Here is a 22,717-nt window from a genome sequence, read left to right as displayed (position 1 = left end):
CACACACACACACACACACACACACACGTTGTCTGCCACTTGGCTGGTTGCATCTCAGTCACAAAGTTGTCAAAAAATGTCATTTAAGTCAGTATTTTTTTTTTAAAGATGTCACCGACACACTGACAGAGTTCAAGTGTTTATTGCTGTTAACTGTGACTTACTGTGCTGCAAATTCAGTTTCCTGAAATGTAATGTGAAACAATACATATATAGAGCTGAAACAGGTATTCTCAAGTGGCATAGTTTTAGCTTCACCTGGTTCAGATTTACTGAAAAAATGTCGTTTTATTGCATTTTAGGCAACAACATTTTTATTTTTTATTTTTATTTCAAAAAAGAAGTTGTATTGTTTTTTTATTCACATATTTTAATGCATTTTTAATGCCGTGTGAAAAATTCATAGAACATGCTTTTTAAAAAAAATCTGATTAATGTTAAGAATGATCGCTGGATTAATAAATTAATAAAATAATTGAAAAAATCTGGTGTTGAACCTTGCTGCAGAGGCTGCCAGTGACTGCTGGGCAACTACACTGAAAAAAGAAAACAGGTGATCCAACTTAAAGAAAAATTATTTATTACAAGTTATAAACTTAAGTTTATCCAAGTAAATATATTAAGTTTATTAAGTTCTCATGTTAAGCAAACGCGAATGAATGAAGTTTAACAAACTTAATTCGATTACATGTCACAAGTTAACTCTTTTTTTTTTTAATTGGAGCTCTATTCTCTTTTTGCAGTGTCTCAAGCGAGCACTCTTCCCCCTTATTTTTACTTTTTACCAATTTTTTTTATAATTGATCATATCTAATGTAAATTTTTTGTCTGTGTAGCTGAATTGTGGGTTTTGGTTTGCTGTATAAACCCATAGCACTTAGTTAAAAACTAAAAAAAAAAAAAAAACAGCGCCTTATCTGTGCGCATGCGCACTGGGATTCACAGCACATGGACCACCCTCCGCAGAAAAAAAAAGTTCAGGAAGTGAAACAAAACATTCCTAGCGTGCTCCTGTTTGTGAAGGAGTCCCAACAGGATGCTGAGGACGCGGTGAAAGCAGGCTGCAGCTCTCCTCGTGCTGTCGTCGGAATGAAACAGTAAGGCATGTCGCCGGGGTCGTGTTTTTCCGTGGGAGCAACAGCTGTTAAAAGCTCGCAGAGGTTCTCGGTTGTATTAGCCCACGGTAACAGCTGGTTTAGAGAAGGACTCAGAGACAGCTGAGGAGAGTTCGCTTTAAAGTTCCTACAACATGGAGGTCAGAACCGCGAACCTTGTGGGTGGTTTATTTTGGTTTGTTTTTTACTGTGGGTTTAGTGGAGCTTTGTCCCTAGCAGAAGACAGGTAGCTGCTAGCTAGCAGATGGTCTGTTGAGCTGCTTCACAACCTCATCACCTCATGAATAAATGCGCGCAAAACAATAGACCCCGTTTTTTGCTGAGGGCTACATTCAACGTCGTGAACCATACATACCGTACATTATGTATCATAAACATGGTTGCGTGTGATGATTAAAAAATTAGGGAGTTGTAACAGAATGTTCCTTGTTGAGAGAACAGTATGAAGACAGTTTAACTCAGTCTGTTACTTATTAACAGATTGTTGAGGCGCACTGTAAATTAATCTCAAAACTTTTGCGCAAGTATTATTTGCTGGTTTAAGGAAAACGCCATACATACTTTGATAACATTACAATAGCGTGTGATATGGTGAGAAACAATATTAAAGATAAAAAGAATAAACCTGTAATGCCATAGTATTGAGTTTTTATTATTAGTAGTATTTTGTCTCCAAGGGAAATAACTTCTTTGCTATTTTTAGATCGTTTTTGGTCAATGTTTAGACACCTATCATAGTCCCTTTAGTATTAGCTGCTTGTTACTTTGTAATTTGTTAGTAATTTAAGGCCATTGCAACAATTTAATTGTAAAGTTCTTTTTAATGATGCACAGTAGGGCAGAACACTTTTTAGACAACATTTAGGTTTTACCTGTCCTGCATTTTTTCCGAATATCAAACATTTTAGTCTTATGTCAAACATGCTTTATTAATCCCAAAGGGAAATTAAATGTAATATTGCACAAGTTTCTTTAAATAGCTGTTGTAGATGCTGATGGCTTAGGGCAGGAAGGACCTCCTGTTGCAGTCAGTATTACACCAAGCCTGAAGAAGCCTCTGACTGAAGTAGGGCTGTGTAATAATATTGATATTGCGATATATCGATATTTTCTTTCCTAGGAAAAAAATCGATATTCTTCTGCAAGTATTGTAACATCCAACTGTCACCTTGCTCACTCACTACTTGCTTCACCATGAGAGTGATTAGGTCATCAGGCTTAGAGGGATTCCTTCAGATTTTAAGTGTCAAGGTTAAAAAGGTATCAAACTATTCGGAGCAGGGTACTTGGTGCACTTTATTTACTTTACAAATGCACATAAGCTACAGTTTGTACTGTTTCAATTAAAAGGAACATGTTTTCTCACCACTTCTTTGATTCATTTTGTCCAGCTGTTGATTTTAAGTCTGTGTCCATGTCCAACCAGAGCCAGGTATTGTGTAGTTGTTGCTTTTAATCAGTTTTCAGTTAAATTAATTCAATCCAACTCTATAACAGTCACAAAATGTCACCAAAATCACTCTGTCCCTCTAAAATCTTTCAGAAAATCTCAAAAGTGTATTGAATTGTATTGTTTGCTGAATATCGCAATATATATTGTATCGTGAGAAGAATATCGTGTATCGTATCGTGAGATTATTGTATCGCTACAGCCCTAGACTGAAGACACTTTGTTGATGTCTCATCAAGACGATGCGCAAGGTTGTCCATAATTTTCTATGTCTTTAGGACATTACTCTTATGCTGTAGTTTTAGTTTTTTCCAAAAACAAAACTGCCAATTGTGTCGTCATGGTCAGATTTAAGAACCAGACGGAAAAAGTAAAAAAAAAAAAGAAACGAAAGTAAAACACGCACTATTATTTAAGAAAGTTCAAAAGGCCTTGAGAAACATTGACCACAACCACTTTACAGGTTTCCAAGAAGAGCTGTTTGTAAGCAAAGTATGTAGGAATGAAGGTGGTTGTATGTAAAAAATTTTAAAAAATCACATTCTCTTGTATGTCAAGTAAGGTAGCATGATTCCAGTTGACTCTGGCTTCATGCAGCTGCAGTATTTTCATTATAGGTGTGATATGAAATCAGACCAATTAAAACTATCTGCATTTATATCGTCTGTCTAATCAGACGTAGGAAATGGTAAAGTTTTGGCAAAATTTGCTTTGAAAAAATTGACTCCCTATCTCGTGTTGATGTAGGGTGGGGCAATATGGGGGAAAAAATTGTATCACCATAAAATCACTCTCAATCTTTATTTCAATTTTTATAATTATTTAATGTTTTCTGGTATCATTAACATATGAATTGCTACTTAGTTTTTTTTTTTATCTGACTTTGAATAGCCAGAATATCTTCACATGACGAAACCGTTCGGACCTTCTCAGCAATGATGTAATTCGCTGTGTTTACTGTCTCTTCTTCCTGAAGAACGATTATTTTTTTTCTCTGTTTTTATTTTTCCACTCATGTCCCATCTGTTACCTGAAGTAAAACGCTACATCTGCACAGTCATTAGTCTGTCTGGCTGCTAGTGAGCAGTCTGCATCAACAAACATGGTGTCAGCGCAACTTTAAAAAGTCTTACATTCATGCTTCTAAAATTAAGGACTTAAATTAGTTAAATTCATTTGAAAAATGCAAGTTGGCCTGAAATATGTCAATTAAAAGTCGTAAATTTTGTCGTTGCAGAACTGTTTAATTCCTTATATTCTACATAGTTTTATTTTTCTCTTGTGGGACGTTTCTGTCAGGCAGAAGTACGAGTCACCTGCAGACATCTTTATGGCGTTCTGTGATTCGAAGCGGTTGACTACCAGTAACCAGCTGCTAATATTACGCTTTATAGATAGCTTTTTTTATTTTATTTTTTACATCTATTGTGGATGAGTGCTAATTTATCGGAAACATATTGTTTCTTGTACATCTGTCATGACACAGGTCTTAAACTCCATTTAAATTTGAGTTGGTGAAACCTGAAGAAACCCTGATCCACTCAATTGGTCCGGCACGGAGCGACTCTTTTTTTATCATTGGCTGTTCATAATTTCTGACGTACCCTTTCTCGTACGTCTATTGAGCAAAACCTATTTTGCGATATTATACATCGCTCTCTTTTTACCGCTCAGCTCTGTGGCGTCTATGGAGATCTACTCTCAGCTTCGATGAACCTGTTTTACTTTAGTGAAGTTCTCTTCTGAGTTTGTGGGGGAGTCGGCATCACAGGAAGTGAAGGGTTTTTTTTGTGACCTCTCCGTCTGAATCCCATCCTCCCGTATCTCAGTGTGGTTTTTTTTTTTGCCTTCGCTCCTCTTTTGATCCTCAGTGGAGCCATGTGAGAGCGGCGAGGAGGAGACCATGGAGACGCTTGTTGCTGCTGACTCGCTCCTTGACATGGACTGCGTTGACACGCTCTCACTGGAGCAGCACTACTGTAAGCCCACACACACTTTCTGATACACAAGTGGTTTGTGCTCGGAGACGTTATTTTTAGATACGATGTTCTCTTTCATTAAATCTGTTTATGTCCCCCCCCTAACCCACCCCACCCACAGCCCAGGCTTTCCTCCCGTCACTGAGCGATGTCATCACCGCTCCCGTTACCCAGGTAACCGTGTCCGCCGAGGGCGTTGTGGGAGCCGTTGACCAGTCGCAGTGGCACTCGTTGCACAAAGAGAGACCTGCGGCGCAGCTGCAGTCTAGAAAGAGGAGTGAGTTATCTTTCTGAGCGGAGGCGGAGGGGTGAGGTCACCTGGGAACGTGGGGGATTAAAAAGATTTGATTTGTTTTTGTGTGAGCAGGTAAGAAACCTCGACATCGGAGGGCAGAGTCTCCTACACCGGATATCAAAGTAAAGAAGGACAAATATAACAAAGGTATTGGAAAACATCAGTAGTTTTCATATGTCACCTGGTGCTAGATCTGGACTTCAAAATAAAACAATTGAAAGATAAATTTATGATTCAAAGGGGCATTATTATGCGTTTTCCAGGTACATTGTGCTGTAAAATGGAACTATCAAGTAACTATGCTACTCTCAGTTGTTATAAAAGTGCTACATTGATCAAATATGACGTAAAAGAAATTTTACTTCTCGATTTAACGCCTTGAAATTGAGCATCTTACTCTTTAAAAACTCCTGCTCTTTATGAAACAGGAAGTTGTCACAACACTCTGGATGGAGCAAAGAAAGAGCCACAAAAGACTCTAAGCATGTAGTTTACCCAGAGCTGTGAGGGACTAGTTTAGATCGGAGTGCATTACAGTGGCTCAGTCAAAGTCTAGACCAGTGGTGTCAAAATGTTTTGCCACGAAACCCAAAGTCGTTGAGTTGGAAATAGTTGGGGCCACAAAAATTGTAGATATTTTTTTAGGACATTTTAAAAATATCCTCAAAAACAATTACATTTATTAAAATTAACCAAATAGTGAGGTTTTTGTAGAAAACTGATCTGTAAATCATTATAGATTTAAAACATAAAAAAGGTCTTGTGAACCTAAGATGCCAGCAGTTTTGACATTATTTGGGTCAGTTTTCTTATTTGGGAAGTAATATTTCCTTTTGAGAAAAACTAAATCAATGTTTGTGGTTCTGGTTGCTCCAAAATTGAGAAAAAGTCAATAATTAGAAATCTGTATTTTGCACCATCATATGATTTTTTTAATTAAAGGAGATGTTGCTTATCTGTAAAAGGTGTTGCCCTAAAAGAAAAAAAAAGTGTCCATCTGGACCAACCACCATGATTGCAGGTCAGCCTTAAGTGGCCCCCGAGCCGCAAACTCATCTGCAGCGAGACTTTCGAAGTGCTGTTTTTCTTCCAGTCTGACTGAAATTTTCACTGCAAAGAGCTTTTTGAATTCAGATTTGCTCATTTCAAAACATAACATGTTCTGGATCATCAAAGGTCTGGGCTTGGTGATTAAATGCACAAACCACTGGAGGTACGCACATCTCTTCTGTTTCTTTTTGATATTTCAGTACAAACACAATTAGTGATGCAACACAGGCTGCGGGAAATAAAACAAACAGCAAAAAAGAATAAGCGACTCACCGTCTTTGCAAAAGCAATAAACTCATGTTTTTGATTCGAAGCGCATACCTTTGGCCTCACATCATTCACTTCCAACAATGAAACAACCAGCAGTTGCGTGGCCACAAATCATGTACTTAAGTGGCAACAGAGCCGAAGAGTATTGAAGTGTGTCTGGATTATGACTAGAGAATAAACAGCGGGAGGATATTCTGTTTACTCTGCAGAGAAGATGGTTCATTTTACTGCTTTGCTCTTTCTGCAGTAGCAGTGACATAAGTTGCTATCAGCCGGTTAATTAGGCAGGCCGTCTGACATGTTACCATGCCAACTGTCGTTTCAAAACGCTCTCGCCTTATTAGGAGCGATGGTTGGTGCTCATTCAGTTTCCACATCATGACTCTGCTTTTTGCGACCTAAAATGTTTCCAAACAATCAGAATGAGTCATTTTTATAAGTGATAGAAATATGGAGGAGCCTCGGGTGTAATTTGAATATGCAGTACTTATCAAAGGTTGCATAAAGGAGAGCTGATGCATCAGCTTTCTTAAATGTGATTCTTTGTTAAAGAATTATTTACAAAAAAAAATTGCAAACAAGCAGCCATTTTTTATTGTTTAAAGAACTTTTGGTTGTTGCTGAACAGTTCAAACATGCAAATAGAGATTTGTCTTCTTCAGACCCTCCATCTAAACAATCTCAAAAGCCTGCAACAAAATAAAAAGGTTCTAGAAAGAGTTTTACAGTGCAGCTCTATATTTAACCCCAATCCCTTTTATGTTGGTTCTGATCCCCATGTAGACCAGGTGGCTCTTATGAAACATGACAGATCACGACTCCTTATCAAACCAACGTAACTCTGAGTCACATCCTACCTGGTCGATACTTTTTTTTTTTTTACTTGAGTCATTTAACCACATTTTCTTACACAAGTCTGATGTCAAAGCAGGTCCGAAATGGCAGCTATGCAGTGGGACATACCAGAGAACTACCCATTTTGTAGTTCCCCTTTTCATATGCCAGTTGTTGTTTAGAGAAAATGAGTTCCTGTAGATTAGCAGATAATTAGCTACTTTTATTTTAAAGCTGCAGTATGTAACTTTTATAAACAATATGTTTCACACGTATTTGTTTAAACTGTCATTATGTCGTGAGAGGATGACGTAAGACAGACAATATAATCTGTGAGAAAAAAAATCAAACTCCTCTGCCTCCACCCTGTGGTCCTACTGCAATCTGTTCAGTTAAAAACAACCAATTAGAGTCAGGAGGAGGGTCCTAGTGGTGTCAGTCATGCTTATGTCATTGTTGTTTAATGTGCTAATAGTGGTGAAGCAACTTACCATTTCCCACAGACTTATGTTTTACAGAATATGTAAAAAAAAAACAAAAAAAAAAACATCATTTATAAAAATTACACAATGAATGAGGGCAGCTTTTGAATCTGTCAGATTGTTTCCATTTGAGCCAAATACGTGTTTCCTTACTACTTCTACTAAGTCTTCACCAAAGTTATTTTCTTCGGGTTATTTTTCTTTGTCTCTTCCTTTATTGTTCTGTTTTGTGTGTGTATGTGTGTTTTTTTCCTCCTTTAGGAGGGAACACCCTCTACCTGTGGCAGTTTCTGATGGAGCTGCTGCAGGACAGACAAGTCTGTCCTCGCTACATCAAATGGACTGATCCGCAGGCGGGCATCTTCAAGCTGGTCAACTCCAAAGCCGTGGCCAGGCTGTGGGGCAAACACAAGAACAAACCAGACATGAACTATGAGACCATGGGAAGAGCACTCAGGTACGGCGTCTTTAGGAGGGTTTCGGTGGAGGTTTGGACCTCGGTCCTGTTTTAATGGTGCAGCTTAACCTAAAAAATTTAAGCAACAGCGCATCGCAAAGTCGTGCGTACTTGTGAAGTGGAAAAATACCACTTTTTAATTCTTTTAAAAAAAAATTTGCTCCATCTTTGAGACCCCTCTCACACCCTCTTGTGCTCCCCCACCCTCACCCCACTTTGAAAAACAGTGGTCCAAAAAATAAAATCCCACTAAAACAAAGTTTAGCTTTGTGACCAAATTTGGAGCAAGAACGTTCTGGGTTAAAATTCCGACCTTGGGGTCGTTCCGCATGGAGTTTGCATGTTCTCCCTGAGCATGACTGGGTTTTCTCTGGGTACTCCAGCTTCCTCCCACAGTCTACAAATAGGCCTCTCTAAATTGCCAATACGTATGAGACTGTTTGTCCTGTGTGTCTCAAGATGGCTGGACAAAATATGAAAAAGTTAAATAAAAATGCTGAATTTTTACCTCCAAAACTGTATATATTTTGAAAATTAATCTTCCAAGGCAATGAAATCTGTGGGGGAAAAAATAAAGATTTTTTGACATCAGTCTGCTCAATATTTTGGGGGCGATTCTTGAAGCTTAGATTGCTTTTTCTTCCTCCATTTACATCATAGAAATGACATAATGGTGATAAATCTTAAACAAGTTTCCAATTGAACAAAACATAATTGACTAACAAACCAAACAAAACATATTAACAATGGATAGCAAACAATGTAGACAGACTTTCAAAAGGCAGATGCAGCTAAATTAGTCAAATCTACATTAAAAGTTGTACATTTGCCGTTGTTGTTGTTGGGACTCAATCTGATCACGTTACCAGCCGCTCTTTGACATGGATTCTGGATGTGTATTGCATGTATTAACCAGTACAGAGGAAAAACTACAAATGGATCAGTACAGCTCTAAAAAACAAAACATCTCCATTCTCTTAAAATCAGCTTTAAGACCCAACTTCCTCTTCAAGCTTAAACTGAGACCTGATTGGCTGTATATTCCCCTGTGTTTGTGAAGGTACTACTACCAGCGGGGCATCCTGAACAAGGTGGAGGGCCAGCGCCTCGTTTACCAGTTCACCTCTCTTCCCGTGAACATGGTGTACATCACAGATGGAGATTGCGGCAAAGAAGAAGAGGACGACGATATTGACAAAAGCGGAAACGACGAGGGGCTGAGCGACGGTACCATCTCCAGCGACCAGTCTGCGGAGTACGAAGAAGCGGACGAGGCGGAGGAAGAAGAGGACGAGGAGGACTTCCAGCCGCCGCTGAAGAAAACCTCGTTGGTCTCTCCACGAGCCGCAGTGGCGCAGCGGCCCAGACCGACCGCCAAGCAGCCGGCTCAGCGCGACACTGTCCTGCGGCCCACCGGCGCCAGCCTGATCCAGGAGCAGCACCTGCCCATCGTGTCGGCCGAGATGCTGAGGACGCTGCAGAACCTGCAGAAGGTCCGATCGCTGCAGCCGGCCGGGCAAGCGTCTGTCTTCCAGACGGCCCAGCTGCTGGGGAGCCTGTGCGAGAGGCAGGCTGCGTCTGAGACGGCGACGGACGCCGGCAAAGGGGCGCAACACAAGTCGCACGCAGAACGCCGAAACGCCCCGTATTTGGTGTCTCCCACGACCTCCGACCAATAAACACATCCAGCCTCTGCTTCGTACCAAACACGTTCACTCCACTGACTCAGGAACTCTTCCACAGCTGTACTTTGCTGCATCGACGTCTGAACGCCAGGTAAAGCCGTCAATCATTTAAGCGAGGCACCAATTAGACGACTCGCCGCGTCTTTATTCAGACTACAATCACGGCAAACCAAAACCAACTCAATCGTCCCTTAGAAGACGTTACACCCTGTTGTATTTTCTATCAACAAGCTACTCAAGAAACCAAAGACAGACATGCACTGGAACCCACAGCCTCTCTGCACCTTCTGCAGATCCTTTTTGCTTGCACTTCCACTTCAGGCTTTCCTGGAGTCATTTATCATGCCATCACTTCTTCGTCAACCTTTTTATTTTTAATTTAATGTACAATCACACGCTGAATTATTCCTTGGCCTTCAAAGCGTCTTGTTTGCACTATGATCTTCACTCTGCTGTACGTTTTCTTCTCTAAGTGCCTAAAAGTCTCGATCCTGGCCCTGCTTTCTCTCTGTCTTTTGCTGATAATCATGAAAATTGTGAGGGAAAAACATTCCATATTATTATTATTATTATTATTAAGAGTACTGTTGTTTTTTTAAAAGATATGTTTGTATTGTGATATGTTAAAATAAGGGATGGCTTTTTGCTGCTGTTAAATGTTTGGCCTTTCTTTTCTTGACAATCACAAGTGAAGTGCTTCTTATAAATTTCCATTGTAACTGTAAGGTCTTTCTGTTTGGACACTGTGCGTATATAAGCCTCGGATGTTATATACTGTAAGTTTGAATGTGCTCCTGCTCTGTTGCCATCACCCCCCCACCCCCCGTCAGGTTCACTTATTTTTCTACTCTACAGAGACCGTGTACTCCATGTAAGGAGCGTAATGGCCGACTGTTAATAATGAAGTAATTAGTCAAGCGTTTCCTCCTGCCCCGGCCTTAATGGAGCCTCGCGTAGCCAGCTCGCAACGTTCACCTCACTCCGCAGGAGCGAGGCTGCCGTTTCGTCAGGCTAAACTTAGTTAGGAGATGCTTACTCAGTGACTGTGCCTTTTGCCTGTAGGGAGCCGCTATGCAAAACTGCTTCTCACTTTATTAAGCCATTTGTCTCAGATTCCCCCTCACCTGCGCTACCCGGGTGTCTCCTGGTGCTGTTTGTTCAGCGTAGGGCGAGCTTTAGCCAGAGGATGAGGGAGGATTTCTGTTGCCTTATTTCTTTTACGCATTTTCCTTTTTGTCCAGAGATGGTAAATGGAATAAAGGAATATAGGTGTGAAATTTGTCCTTGTCTTATTTTTTTCTTTTCATGTTGTTCAATGAAACTAAATGTGAAAATCTGCGGTTTGTTTTAGAGGTTTATATTCACTCATCTTTGACTTGAAAGCAAGAGTTCAGGATTGCCAAATGATTATTCTGTTGGAACAACTAGTTGGTTCCCAAGCTCTAACCAAACCGGTAGTGGTGGATAAAACAAAAATGTTTCATTTTTTAGAAATGGTATTTATTTTTACGTTTTTGTTAAAAACTGTCACTATGTTGTGATAGTTTGAGATAGATGTGTAGAAAAAATTAACCTCCTTCTTGTGCTACTATTGCCCTCTTCAGAAATTCACCACTCCAATCAGAAACAAACGGAACCAGTAGGAGGAGCTTAGTGCTGTCAATAAAGCTCATGTACGTGGTGCTAAATGTGTAAAGTATTAGAAACTAGGATTTATGAGCCATAACATTCTCTCTTTCAGCATAAACCTTCTATAAATGCTTGCTTCTATAAAATTGCCCTGACACATCCCAGACTTTCTGAGAAAGAACATGGAAGTTGTAGCATTGTTTTTTTTTTGTTTTGTTTTGTTTTTTTCTCTCAGTCTTATGAGGTATTTTATTCTCTTTATTCCCAACACTTAGATTTTAATCCTGGAACTGAATTTCAGGTTCTCTTTTTTTAACATCTGAACTTCTTTTTAAGTCAGATTTCAACTTTTTTTTTTTTTTAACCTCCAAGTGACCCTAATTATTATTATTTTGTAGAAGTGCTCCAACTGTAAACTACAGAAGACGATTAGGGCCACTGAGAAAAAAATAAATAAATATATATATATATATATATATATATTTTTTTTTTTAAATCTGACTTTTTCCTCAGAATTTTTACTTTTTATTTCACAAGATTAATATCTGAGAAAAAAAAAAGTCAGATTATTATTTTTTTTTCCAGTGGTCCTAATCCTCTTCCGTACCAATCCTATTAATAGCATATGGATTCTAAATAAAAGTGAGATTCAGACCAGGAAACCAACTATGCTGCCATACCTGGTATAACATTGTGAAGTGGTCTATCATACAGAAATTATTCCAAAAGCACATTAATGGCTCCAAAAAGTATATTACTTCTCTGCCACAAGCTGTCTCCTCCCCAACCTCTACTGTATCGAACACACACACCTGCTTGAGTGTGACACCTGGCTGGGTGAAAACACTGAGGAAAAGAAGCAGGTCCTGATCACATCCATTGGTCTTCAAGTCTGGAGCATCCCAGCTCTCCTGGCATCTTAAGGGTCGACAATCAGGACTCTAGAAAACATCTTACCAAACTCCAAGTCTCTCAGACTTCAAGACTGATCCTGCTTGTCATGAAGGTTCCAGATAAACTAGTCTTGACCCATCTCAGTTCATGAGTGAAAATTTCTCCTGACCCTCTTCAGTTAGCCCACCAGCTGCTCTCTTCCTGTTTCTGTTCTGTCTTTACACCTCTGACTTTAAGTACAACCGAGTCTGAGTCAGACCACCTGCAAATGTCCTCCGGAGACTCTGCAGACAGTGGGGTGTACTGATGGACATGAGTCATTGTAGAGATAGATGGGTGGGACACAATCTGCAGTAGTCTTCCTCTCCTTACTGTGGACAAGACTTGGAAGATGGCAGTCCGTTTGGCAGAGTAAAACATCTTCTAACTTCATCACTTCCTCGACTAGAGAGGTCATGGATGTTGGATTGGAGGACCAGCGCTCATCTTATGTTATTCACAATGACTTTACTCCCTGAAATCACAAGTTTTTGTGATTTGTTGATGCTACAGACTGATAGCATCAGTCTGTAGCATCAGCATTCATCTCCAGTGTAGTGGTCTGTATGGGAGTGAGAGCAGCTGTGCCCTGTTTGCTAGCAGATGCTACAAACTCAAGCAGGAAGTCTTTGGACTGAGCCTGGAGACATTTGAGTGAATCGGGGACAAAATGGCGTGGCAGGAAATTGCTTAAAAAACAGCTAACGAAGAATTGGTACAGACAAAGGTTTCCCTGCCCATAGACATTAGCATACACATTTTTGAAAAAAATAAATAAATTACGTAAGTTACAATGTACTTTCAAACTAGGGTTAATAAAGTATTGTTGAATTGAATTAAATTACCTTTCATGACATTACTCTTAATAATTTATAGTGATTGAAAAATTTCCCACTTCTGTTATTTTAAAACCTCAACTCAAATTGTGCTATATTATTCAGATTGAAAACCTTCTACTTGGTTGGTGTTTTAACCTTTAATTTACACCTCTTATCTCTTTCTTAGTAATAAATTACTTACTCGGGTACAACAACAGATTAAAACACCACAGCGAGATGTTTTTTTTCTTCTTCTGTAAATTCATGTTTTGTTGTCCAGACCAATGGGAGGAGCAGCGTCAGCGTCAGAGCTCAACGTAACCGGATGTTGTCGAGCCTTCTGTTGCGTTCACTGACAGTCGCTGCTAACACGTTTTCTAGTACTCTCCACGTCTAGAACTTTCCTGTCAGAAACACAGTACAGGTCTGCGGGCGAAACCCATGGCAGCCGAACGGTAAATTAAACCCGCTTATTTATTTCTCTTTGACTCGGTTTAATGCAACATTTCCCATTCATTTAACCAAGTCCGGGCGTGTGATGTTTCCTTTAGCAGCTTCTCTGATAGCTTCATTGACGAAGATCCACAGAAAGCTCTGGAGGTAAACATTAGCATTTGTTTCCATCTATGGTTTAATTCTGCTGGTGAAGGTTGTTGGTTTAAAGTTAAAGTGATATGACTAGCTATTCTGTACAGCTATCCGAGACACTGCATGATAATGCACATTATGTTAGCTTTGGTTTAACTTTGCTAAGTTAGCTAATGTTTCCTGCTAGCACTACTTTGGAAAGCAGTAGAGAGCTGACAGAGATTTAAGAATAATTGTTGCATTTTATTTCGCCTCCAGTTTGCGTAATAACTTTGTATTCATTATTTGCAGCTAAATACTTAAAGTAAGCATGCTAGTTAGCTGTACAGTCGTTTAGTATTGAGTTTAACTGAAAGTGAAAGCCAGGAGACGTGTTTCTGGTTGTTTCTGTAGCTACAGCATTTACTGACGCTTTCAGAGCTTAAAGCGATATTAATCTCCTAACGAAAGGCATGTTGGCAACATTTTCAAAACAAACAATTACTTATTACCACGGTGATATTTCATGATGTCAAAATCATTCGTGGACGCAGATATGTCGTTAGCTACAACCAAACATTTGAGCAATTTATGTCCCTCAATTCAGAGTAAAACCTGTAAAATGTTGTGATCCAATCACAAAAATGTTTAATTTTATTTTTTCAGACCTTTCTATGAATTGTTTAATATGTTTTTTTGTTGTTTTTTAAAGATATTTGCCTTTAAATGGTTTTTGCCTTTTCCAACCAGTTAAAGACAATTATCTAGTAAAGTACTGTGGCTTTCATTTAGCCAAAATCACGAGTTTTCTTACAGTAAAAGGTGTTTTCACAATGACCATCAGCAACTGGGAAATGAAAAAGCTGTATTGCGTACAATATTTGTTGATGTAAACATTATAGTTAAGATCTCAAAAATTCTTCATCTCTTCAGGTAAGTTGAACGGTTTTGTTTGACCAAAGCGAAGAACAAGTAGCTTTACAATCTAAACTAAAATGACTGTCACGAATTTAGTCAGGAAATTTTCTAAGGCTTTGCTTTTAAAAGAGTTTATAAGTTAACTCAGCAGGAGTTGAGGATTTTTCTTGCCCTTTTTTGCGTTTATAGTTTTTATTTCTGTACTCCGACTCAAATGGAAACCACGTTAAAATAAATAGTCTAATGGTTGCGTTGCTCGTTTCAGGCTCTTAATGAGGCTCTGCAAGGAGATTGTGACAATGCTGAGTGGTTCTGCCAGCGTGCCTATGCCCACATACTTCTGAAAAACTACAGCAGTAAGTCAAGTTCACCTTCACACGGGTGGAAACGAAATTACTCCACAGTCATAGTTAGCCACAAAATATGGTAAGCTACATTCTCGCATATATACACTGCTCAGAAAAATAAAGGGAACACTCAAATAACACATCCTCTGAATGAATGAAATATTCTCATTGAATACTTTGTTCTGTACAAAGTTGAATGTGCTGACAACACACAAAAATCATCAGTGGAAATCAAATTTATTAACCAATGGAGGCCTGGATTTGGAGCCACACACAAAATTAAAGTGAAATGTTCCCTTTATTTTTTGAGCAGTATATTTACAAAATAAAGTCACACACCATTTAGTATATTGAATATCATTAGCTTTTGCTTGTTTTAGTGATTTTATTATAAAGTGTAAAATTTACAATTTCATTGAACAGTTTTTAAGTCTGCCAAATTTGTTTTTCTTTCATTTTACTGCTATGAGACCTTAAAAAGCACAAGAACTTTGATTCTGTTGCACAAATTTCTGTAAATATATCGAATGAGCTCTTTATACCAATTTCTGATGAAATTTAAAAAGTCAGGTTAGTGTTGTAGCACACCGAGAAACTTAATATTCAGCAATGTAGCGTCTGATATCATTGACAAAATAGTTTTAGTTTGATTTCTAGCATAGTATCTCTGATTAGCCGTTAGCTATCTACCGCTAGTCCTGGACTTCTCTACCAACTCAGATGTAGGTCCCCAAATTCTGCCATGTAATTGGCTAAAAAAGTGACTGGTTACTGTTGAATAACTGCTTGACCTCAGTGATTAACCTTTTTTTTTTTTTTTGCCCCCCTTTTAGGTGCCATTGATGATGCAAAGAAAGCCCAGCAGCTAAAACCCAGCTTACCTTTAGCCTTCATGCGAACAGGGTGCGTCAAATAAAACAACTGATGTTTGTGTAATTCACTTAAAGATAGAAATGAAACCAATCTCTTGCTCAGCTGTCAAAGAAACGACAATGCTTAATTCCTTTAAGTCTCTGGAAGCATTGAGGGTGAGCAATGATGATTTAAGCCTTTTTAAAAAAAAACAAAAAAAAAAAACAAAAAAAACCCAGCTCTTTAGTAATAGGTTCTCAAATTTAGTTTGTCTTAATCCATGCCACTGAGTCTTCAGGTACATCTCAAAAAGTAGAATAATGAAAAAGTTCAATATTTTTAACACTCATTTCAGGAAACAAAACTCATAAAACGTATTAATTTCACATAAGTTGAAGTATGTCAGGCCTGTGTTTCTTGTCATTTTGTCATTTTGGTGATTATGGCTAACCGATAACAAAAACTCCAAATTCAGTGTATGAGAAAATTTGAACATCATGAAGAAGTTAAATACTGGGACTTCCTGGTGTCAGTGTAATCAACTAATTAAGTTTCTTTAGCCTATAAATGGTGTCTGAGTACATAGAAATGAGTTTTCAGTAGCCTGACTTTTCATAATTTACATATTATTTATATTTTGTCCGACACGAAATTCAGAGATTTTGTGATCTATAAAACACGATCAGCAAAATTTCAGAAATAAAGGCTTAAAATTTCAATCCATATTAGATTTTCACTTTCTAAAATGAAGGACAACAAATAGAAAACATTAAGCTATTTAAACTTAAAGTTTGATCCAGTCAAACTTGTCATGTAGCTAAGAAGCTTCTTTTGTTAAAGAAGACGTCCACGCAGATTTTACAGGAGACGGCACGCTCTCAGTTATTATTGAGAATTTATTTTATTTTATTTTTTCCTGTTTTCATCCAGAATTGGAGAGTACCACCTGAAAAACTACGAGTCGGCACATTCGGCTTTCACTCAGGGTCAGCAGCTGGACGGTGAGTTCAGTCCACTTCTGCTTTCTGTTTATGCAGACTCCACTTAAAGCCACCCGCTGTCTTTCATTGCCTCTGCGAATATTTATGGTTGTTTTGGATGTATAAATATTTGTTGCTGTGTCAGGGCACAGAAATCCTACTGGCTTGCTCTTTCTGAGTGTTTTGTATACATGCTGCTGGATTCTCCAAACACGTGAGAATGTGAATCTGTTGTTGCGGAGATTTGTTAATTTACTGCTGCTTATGGGTAGATGTGGAAAATGTCAAAAGTGCCGGTACCCAGTTTGTCTTTCGAACTGTGTCCTTGAGTCCAGACTGTTGTGGCTGATTTCATCACAATTTTTAATGCAGATTAATGCATTTTTATTTAAATGTGTTGAAACTGATGGGTAATATTGTTACAGGTTGAACTTGCTGCACTAAGAATGAAGACTGCGACATAAATACCACGATAAAAATCATTATTACTTTCATAAGAAGTGAGGCTGTTAAATAAGTTGATTTGACAACTGCCTATAAATAATTTGTGAGAGAAACTACAGTCTGTACCCTGAACACACCATCACTCAGAATACACACTGAGGATACTGTAAGCTTTTTTTAAAAATTATTATTAACTTGATCAGTGTTTATGCTTGAGGCTCTTATTGTGAAGGTCTGTGAAAGGTTGTCTCATTTCATCTGACTTGAACAATTGAGATGTTTTGCCGACTCCTCCTTTATTAATCAAAGCAAATGTCCCCAAGCTTTTTTATATTAAATTTAACAAAATGGCCTCAGTGCTCTGTTGGTTTATCCATTTATAATCTGAAAATAGTTTGAGTTGGTTTGATTAATTTAATGAATAGCAGGAAAAAAATCAGATATGACCCAGAAGCTGAGCTAATTTTTCTTTTAACTCTATAGCTAGAGTTAAAAGAACTCTAGCTATAGAGTTCTATAGCTAGAACTCTATAGCTATAGAGTTCTAGAGTTATAGAGTTCTTTTAACTCTATAGCTAGAGTTAAAAGAACTCTAGCTATAGAGTTCTTTCATTAGTTTCATTTAAACTAATGAAAACTAGTTTTCATTAGTTTAAATGAAAACTAATGAAATGTTTTCATTTAGTGCGCTAAATGAAAACATTTAGCGCACTTAGCTTCCCCCTTTATGAATTTTTCCAGATCTATTCTAAAGTGCTAATTTACTTGGTTATTTTGTCCACTTCCAGTTGAAAAAATCTTGACATCTGTGTTGAAGTTTTGGTTTTAAAATTCTCCAAGTAGTTAGACGTTTATGTTCATGCTCTTATTTTTATGCGGTGTGGCAAACAACGTTTATTTTGAACCCACAACGCATTGCAAAAATCTACCAATGTTCTGCGCCATTCTGACCCGAAGCCCTACAGCGGTCAATGAAGCTAAAATGGTAACAGAGTTGGCAACAAACCTGAAACCATGAGGGGAAGTGATGTTTTAAAGAATCACTTCCTGAAGCACAACTGTACAGGAGACCAGTAGCACATTTACCCTGTTACCCACCATGTGGCAGTGACAATATATTACCTCAGGGTAATGGATTGTGTATTACCTTGTGATAATATATATAGTCAAAGTAATACATGTTGTCATTGCCACATGGTGGGTATCAACATGGTTAATACTTTAGCATTACCTTCTACTAAATGCCGTGTTGGTAGAGCGCTGTAGCATTAGCTTCCTCTATATACCATGTTGGTACAGCATTTAGCATTAGCTTCCACTAAAAACCATGTTGTTAAAGGGCTTTAGCATTAGCTTCCACTAAATACCACGCTGGTATAGCGCTTTGGCATTAGTGGATCTAATGTTTATGGTTAGTGCTTTAAGGTAAGGCTAACTTTTTAGTTAGCAGTATCCACCAACACTACATGTATGGTAGTGTTGGTGGAATATAGGAATGAAAGATAAATAATTATTGGTATCGGCATTGGCTAAGATAAGCATGTTTAGATGATTATCTTCCATAACAGCAATATTAATATTGGCTCAAATGTTCATACTGATGCATCCCCAGATGAAACACATTCGCTTTCAAAGACTATGAGAGAGACTGCTCACAGTCTGGTTTTCTGTTCTTCACCAGAAACCTCAGCAGCCTGATTTCCTCAGTTTTGTCCAGATTTGGCTTATATAATTGATAAGCTTAGTGTAACTTACTAAAGGTTTGCACAGTTGAAGATGATCCGTTTCATATTTCATAACGGCTTAGTGCAGCAATAGCTTTGATACCATTAATTCTGACAACGTTTGTATTTGATAACTAAAAGGCTACGAGGAAGAATGAAATGTAGTCTTAGTTTTAAACCTTTTTTTTATTATTCAACTGCATTGTTTTATATTCCAAATTTAATTGAAACAGATATTGTAAAAGTTGTCCAAAATACAGTTTTTTTAAAAATTATTTTAATGAAAAAGATTAGAGTTGAGGCTTATGATTAAAAAGAAAACTAAGTAGATCACACAGAAAAAAAATAGATTTCTAAAGTTAGATCCTAACTTTGACATAAAATCATTCCGTTTGATTTCTCAGTGTTTACATATTACTAGTTCATAAAGACTAAATTTAAATCTGATGAGCTGCACATTGAAGTTTACATATGAGAGTCACTTTAATGAGCTGCCCACACATCGTTGCTTAGTCAAGCTTTCTCTTACAGTGTCTTTATATAACTCATAAATGCAGTTAATGTGAACTCTTTCTTCTTCGTGTGTTTAGACGCTTCACATTTACTTCTACTTGATTTCAATCATGTTCTTCTGCTTCCCCTGAATGTTTCCCTGTGAACGTCGGACCACACCGAGACCAGCGTTCAGTGGGTTCGCCATGTGAAAATAACAGATGTTCATTGGATGAATCTTCTTGCTTGTTAAAAGCTGAATTATTGTTATGTTGCTTTAGGAGTTTGTATCCGAGACAAGAACTGTTGTCTCTTTCAAAATGAAAATGGAGAAGAGAAAAAAAAAAAAACAGCTTTCAGAATTTATAAAACTTGCTAATGAGACAGATGGAGCGCGAGACAGTCAGGGTCTTACCAGGGTGCAGACAGCAGGAGACCCAGCAGCGTTGGGAAGGAAGGAAGCAGAACCGAAGTTGCAACGAGCTGTAGAATCTCTAATATCACAAAAAAGAGACAAACATATTGATTCTGACTTTCTGCAAAAGATAAGTAAAGAGAGAAAAGTGACTATATTAAGTACCTGTACTCCATAACACACCTCTGAGCACTAAGGGTGCATTCACACCAGCCTTGTTTAGTCCACTTTACCAGAAAATAAAGCTCGTTTGTTGAGGTGTGAATGCGCAATCAAACTCTGATGTGTAAAAACTGCTTCTTCACTAGTTCTTGGTGCAGCGCCTCCACTAGTTAGAGGGTTTTACTAACTAAGGATTTGATTCTGCTGACACAGTCAGTGTGAGAGAATTGTACCCAGCTGAAAATGTAACAAATGTTACAAATTGTGGTCCCCGACTGAGGATACTGGAGGTACTTTAGACTGGAAAACACCCACATCTCTAACACTGACAGAGGGGAAACTTAATGACTGAGCCTGCATTATATGGGGTGATAAAAGGTGGACCAAGGTGGTCAATAGTTTCTGGATGTTGGGATAATATAAGTCACATTACTACCAAAAATATTCGTGCTGCTGTCGGACACTTGCCTTTGTGTCTTTTGTGTCCTGTTGCAAATTTTAGGTTCACCTTAGAATTAGAAAAGCATAGAAGTCAGCAATTTATGGAGCGGTCAGATCTAGATTTTGTGATTTATGAAGATGTAAAATGGAGCTTCTAAGTTTCCCTCAAAGTACAGCTCAGATCTTTGTATTTTTAGCCATCAATCTTATCTACCTCAGCAAAGGTGTAAAACTCAGCCTCTGTCCTCTTCTGCTGATATTGGACTGACAGACCGGCCCACCAGGTCATGTCTGCACATTTGCACTTAACAATAGTCACCCCACTGTTACCAACTCAGGGACTTTCTTGTCATATTTAGCAAAATTTAAGACAAAAAAAAAAAAAAAATCAGTATTGGCCAAAATCAGAATCGCAGATTGTCAATTTTTCTTAAAAATTGGTATTTGTCGATTGGGCAGAAAACTGCAATCGATGCCCCTACTAAGAAATGTATAAGGAGGGAAAACATTTCAAACTATGCTTTGTTTGTTTTGTTTGCAGATTCTGACAAATCATTTGAAGTCTGGATAAAACGATGCGAGGAGATGATGGGGAGTAAGTAGCTCTCACTTATCAGTAAAATTTACATTGTGCTTACATCTGACATTTTATTAGTGTCCACTTTAACTGCACTTGGCAGCGATGAAATGTAAAATGCCCCGCCACATCGGGGGTTTGTAAGCAGGATTCAGCCAAGGTTTACTCCCTGTAAATTAGGCCGCGTGTTGTGTTCGCCGCTGCCGTCGAACACGGAACTAAACGGTGCAGTCGGGGAGCGGATCAGCTTATCTGATCAAACAAACGAGCGCGCACATATGCAGGGGATCCGCTCCGTGTGCTCCCCCCCATGTTGGAGGCAGCGCCACTCTGTCCAATGAAAGATGCATGCCTCGTCGGGGCTGCCGTCGATGTTGCAGCCCTCCGGATTATCTCCAGTAAACAGGAGCACGGCTTCACACCCGCGTGCGCATGTACACTCCCCCCCCGCACCTCCCAAGAGCGCCGTGATTTATCAGAGTTCACGTTGCTGATGTTCGAAAGTCCCCGGTGAGACACAAGCCCTTTATACAAACCCGCGCACACAGAGAGCGAGAAAGGCAAGCAGAGCCTTAGTTACTCACGCACACACCGTAAGCAGGTGTTTCTCCAACCGACAGCGTGTTTACCACAAGCTAGCACATATGGCACGTGGTTATTCTGTCACATGTGGCACAGAGAGTGTCAAGAGTTCACACAAGTTCTGCCTCCCTTCTAAAAGCCCCCCCACAGGCCCCGCTTTGCCTCCCATTTCAAGCTCGACCTCATTAAGGCGACGTTACCGCACCGCCCATCATCTCATCCCGCTCTCTCCACCCGCACGCGCCCGCTACGCGGTGAAGCCGGTGAATAATGCATGACGGCCCACTGTGTAAACGGCGTGTGCGACCTCGCTTTGGCTCACAGGACTTTTAATGGGCGTAGATGGACCAGTAAACAAAACTGGTGGAGAGGATGGGTGAGGGTGGAGGCGCCTCTGTTTGCCGCCACTCACCCACGGTGTTGGAGCCGAGTACTTAAATATGTTTTTAGAGGCTGTGTCGTATTAAAACACTCAAAGGGGATTTAGTTGTTTATATTGTTGTTTTTTTTCTCTCCTTTCCACAGCTCAGACACAAAACGGCAGCGATGCCTCGGTGAGTTTCTCTGTGGAGCCACTTGGGGGCAGTGTTGCTCTCAGCATCAGATGGGTTGTTTGGGCTTTGAAAAAGCAGTAAAAGAAAGAAGCTTGTTGTTCTTTTTTGTGTGTTCTTATTGTTTAATGATTGTGTTTTTGTCGTTTCTTCCTCTCTAATTATCCTCCCGACTCGGGGCCAGACATCAGCTGCTCCACCTGTGAAGTAAGTGTGCTGTCAGTATACCTTACTTCGGCCTCTTTTGATGCGTTTTTGCTGTTTATCTCCCCATTGTGCAAACCCTCTGCTCTCCATTACATACTTGTCGTGTCACAACGACGTAGGCATGTGGAACATCTTGTATTATGGATGGTGTTTAATATCAAAATGGCAAAGACAGAATGATGAGAATCAAATTAATCCCTTGCAGTGATGGGTGAATGTGTTGGCACTGTTGCTTGCTACCCTCTTTTATTGCAGAAGCTGAGCTGAAAGTTTGAGAAAAATCCAACGTCTGAGTAAATTTTTCATGAAATAACAGCTTGTAGCAAAACCACTGGTGGCAGAATTATTGGCCCCCCTGCTGGTGGTACGATGCACAACCCTCTTGTGTCCGCAGGACAGATCTTTGACCAGTTTTCCTTTTCACAGCAGATTTTTATTTTATTTTATTTATTTATTTATTT

The 22,717-nt window shown here is 39.0% G+C and overlaps 2 protein-coding genes across 5 annotated transcripts in view; both read left to right on the top strand.

Annotated features, from left to right (window-relative positions):
* LOC103151568 (ETS-related transcription factor Elf-1-like) overlaps window positions 1-10,898 on the top strand; it is a 20,366-nt gene extending 9,468 nt beyond the window's left edge. For 2 of the 3 annotated variants that reach the window (XM_007571708.2, XM_016681553.1), the window contains 5 exons: window positions 4,437-4,544; window positions 4,666-4,821; window positions 4,912-4,986; window positions 7,737-7,932; window positions 8,993-10,898. In XM_007571708.2, the coding sequence (XP_007571770.1) occupies window positions 4,437-4,544; window positions 4,666-4,821; window positions 4,912-4,986; window positions 7,737-7,932; window positions 8,993-9,611 (1,154 nt within the window). In that variant the 3' untranslated portion in view covers window positions 9,612-10,898. Of the gene's footprint in view, window positions 1-935; window positions 1,098-4,436; window positions 4,545-4,665; window positions 4,822-4,911; window positions 4,987-7,736; window positions 7,933-8,992 lie in introns of those variants that run through there. The other variant, XM_007571709.2, reaches the window with a different exon arrangement.
* A 2,411-nt stretch (window positions 10,899-13,309) lies between these two features.
* The window catches only part of sugt1 (SGT1 homolog, MIS12 kinetochore complex assembly cochaperone), a 33,989-nt gene continuing 24,581 nt past the window's right edge, over window positions 13,310-22,717 (top strand). The window contains exons 1-8 of one of the 2 annotated variants that reach the window (XM_007571706.2): window positions 13,310-13,452; window positions 13,552-13,597; window positions 14,748-14,838; window positions 15,663-15,732; window positions 16,612-16,682; window positions 20,881-20,934; window positions 22,024-22,052; window positions 22,234-22,256. In XM_007571706.2, the coding sequence (XP_007571768.1) occupies window positions 13,439-13,452; window positions 13,552-13,597; window positions 14,748-14,838; window positions 15,663-15,732; window positions 16,612-16,682; window positions 20,881-20,934; window positions 22,024-22,052; window positions 22,234-22,256 (398 nt within the window). In that variant the 5' untranslated portion in view covers window positions 13,310-13,438. Of the gene's footprint in view, window positions 13,453-13,548; window positions 13,598-14,747; window positions 14,839-15,662; window positions 15,733-16,611; window positions 16,683-20,880; window positions 20,935-22,023; window positions 22,053-22,233; window positions 22,257-22,717 lie in introns of both variants that reach the window. The other variant, XM_007571705.2, reaches the window with a different exon arrangement.

This window comes from Poecilia formosa, unplaced genomic scaffold (genome assembly GCF_000485575.1).
Source record: "Poecilia formosa unplaced genomic scaffold, Poecilia_formosa-5.1.2 Scaffold285, whole genome shotgun sequence".
Taxonomy (NCBI): Eukaryota; Metazoa; Chordata; class Actinopteri; order Cyprinodontiformes; family Poeciliidae; genus Poecilia; species Poecilia formosa.
Note: the sequence above shows the minus strand (reverse complement) of the source record. Positions and strands in the feature narration are given on the sequence as shown.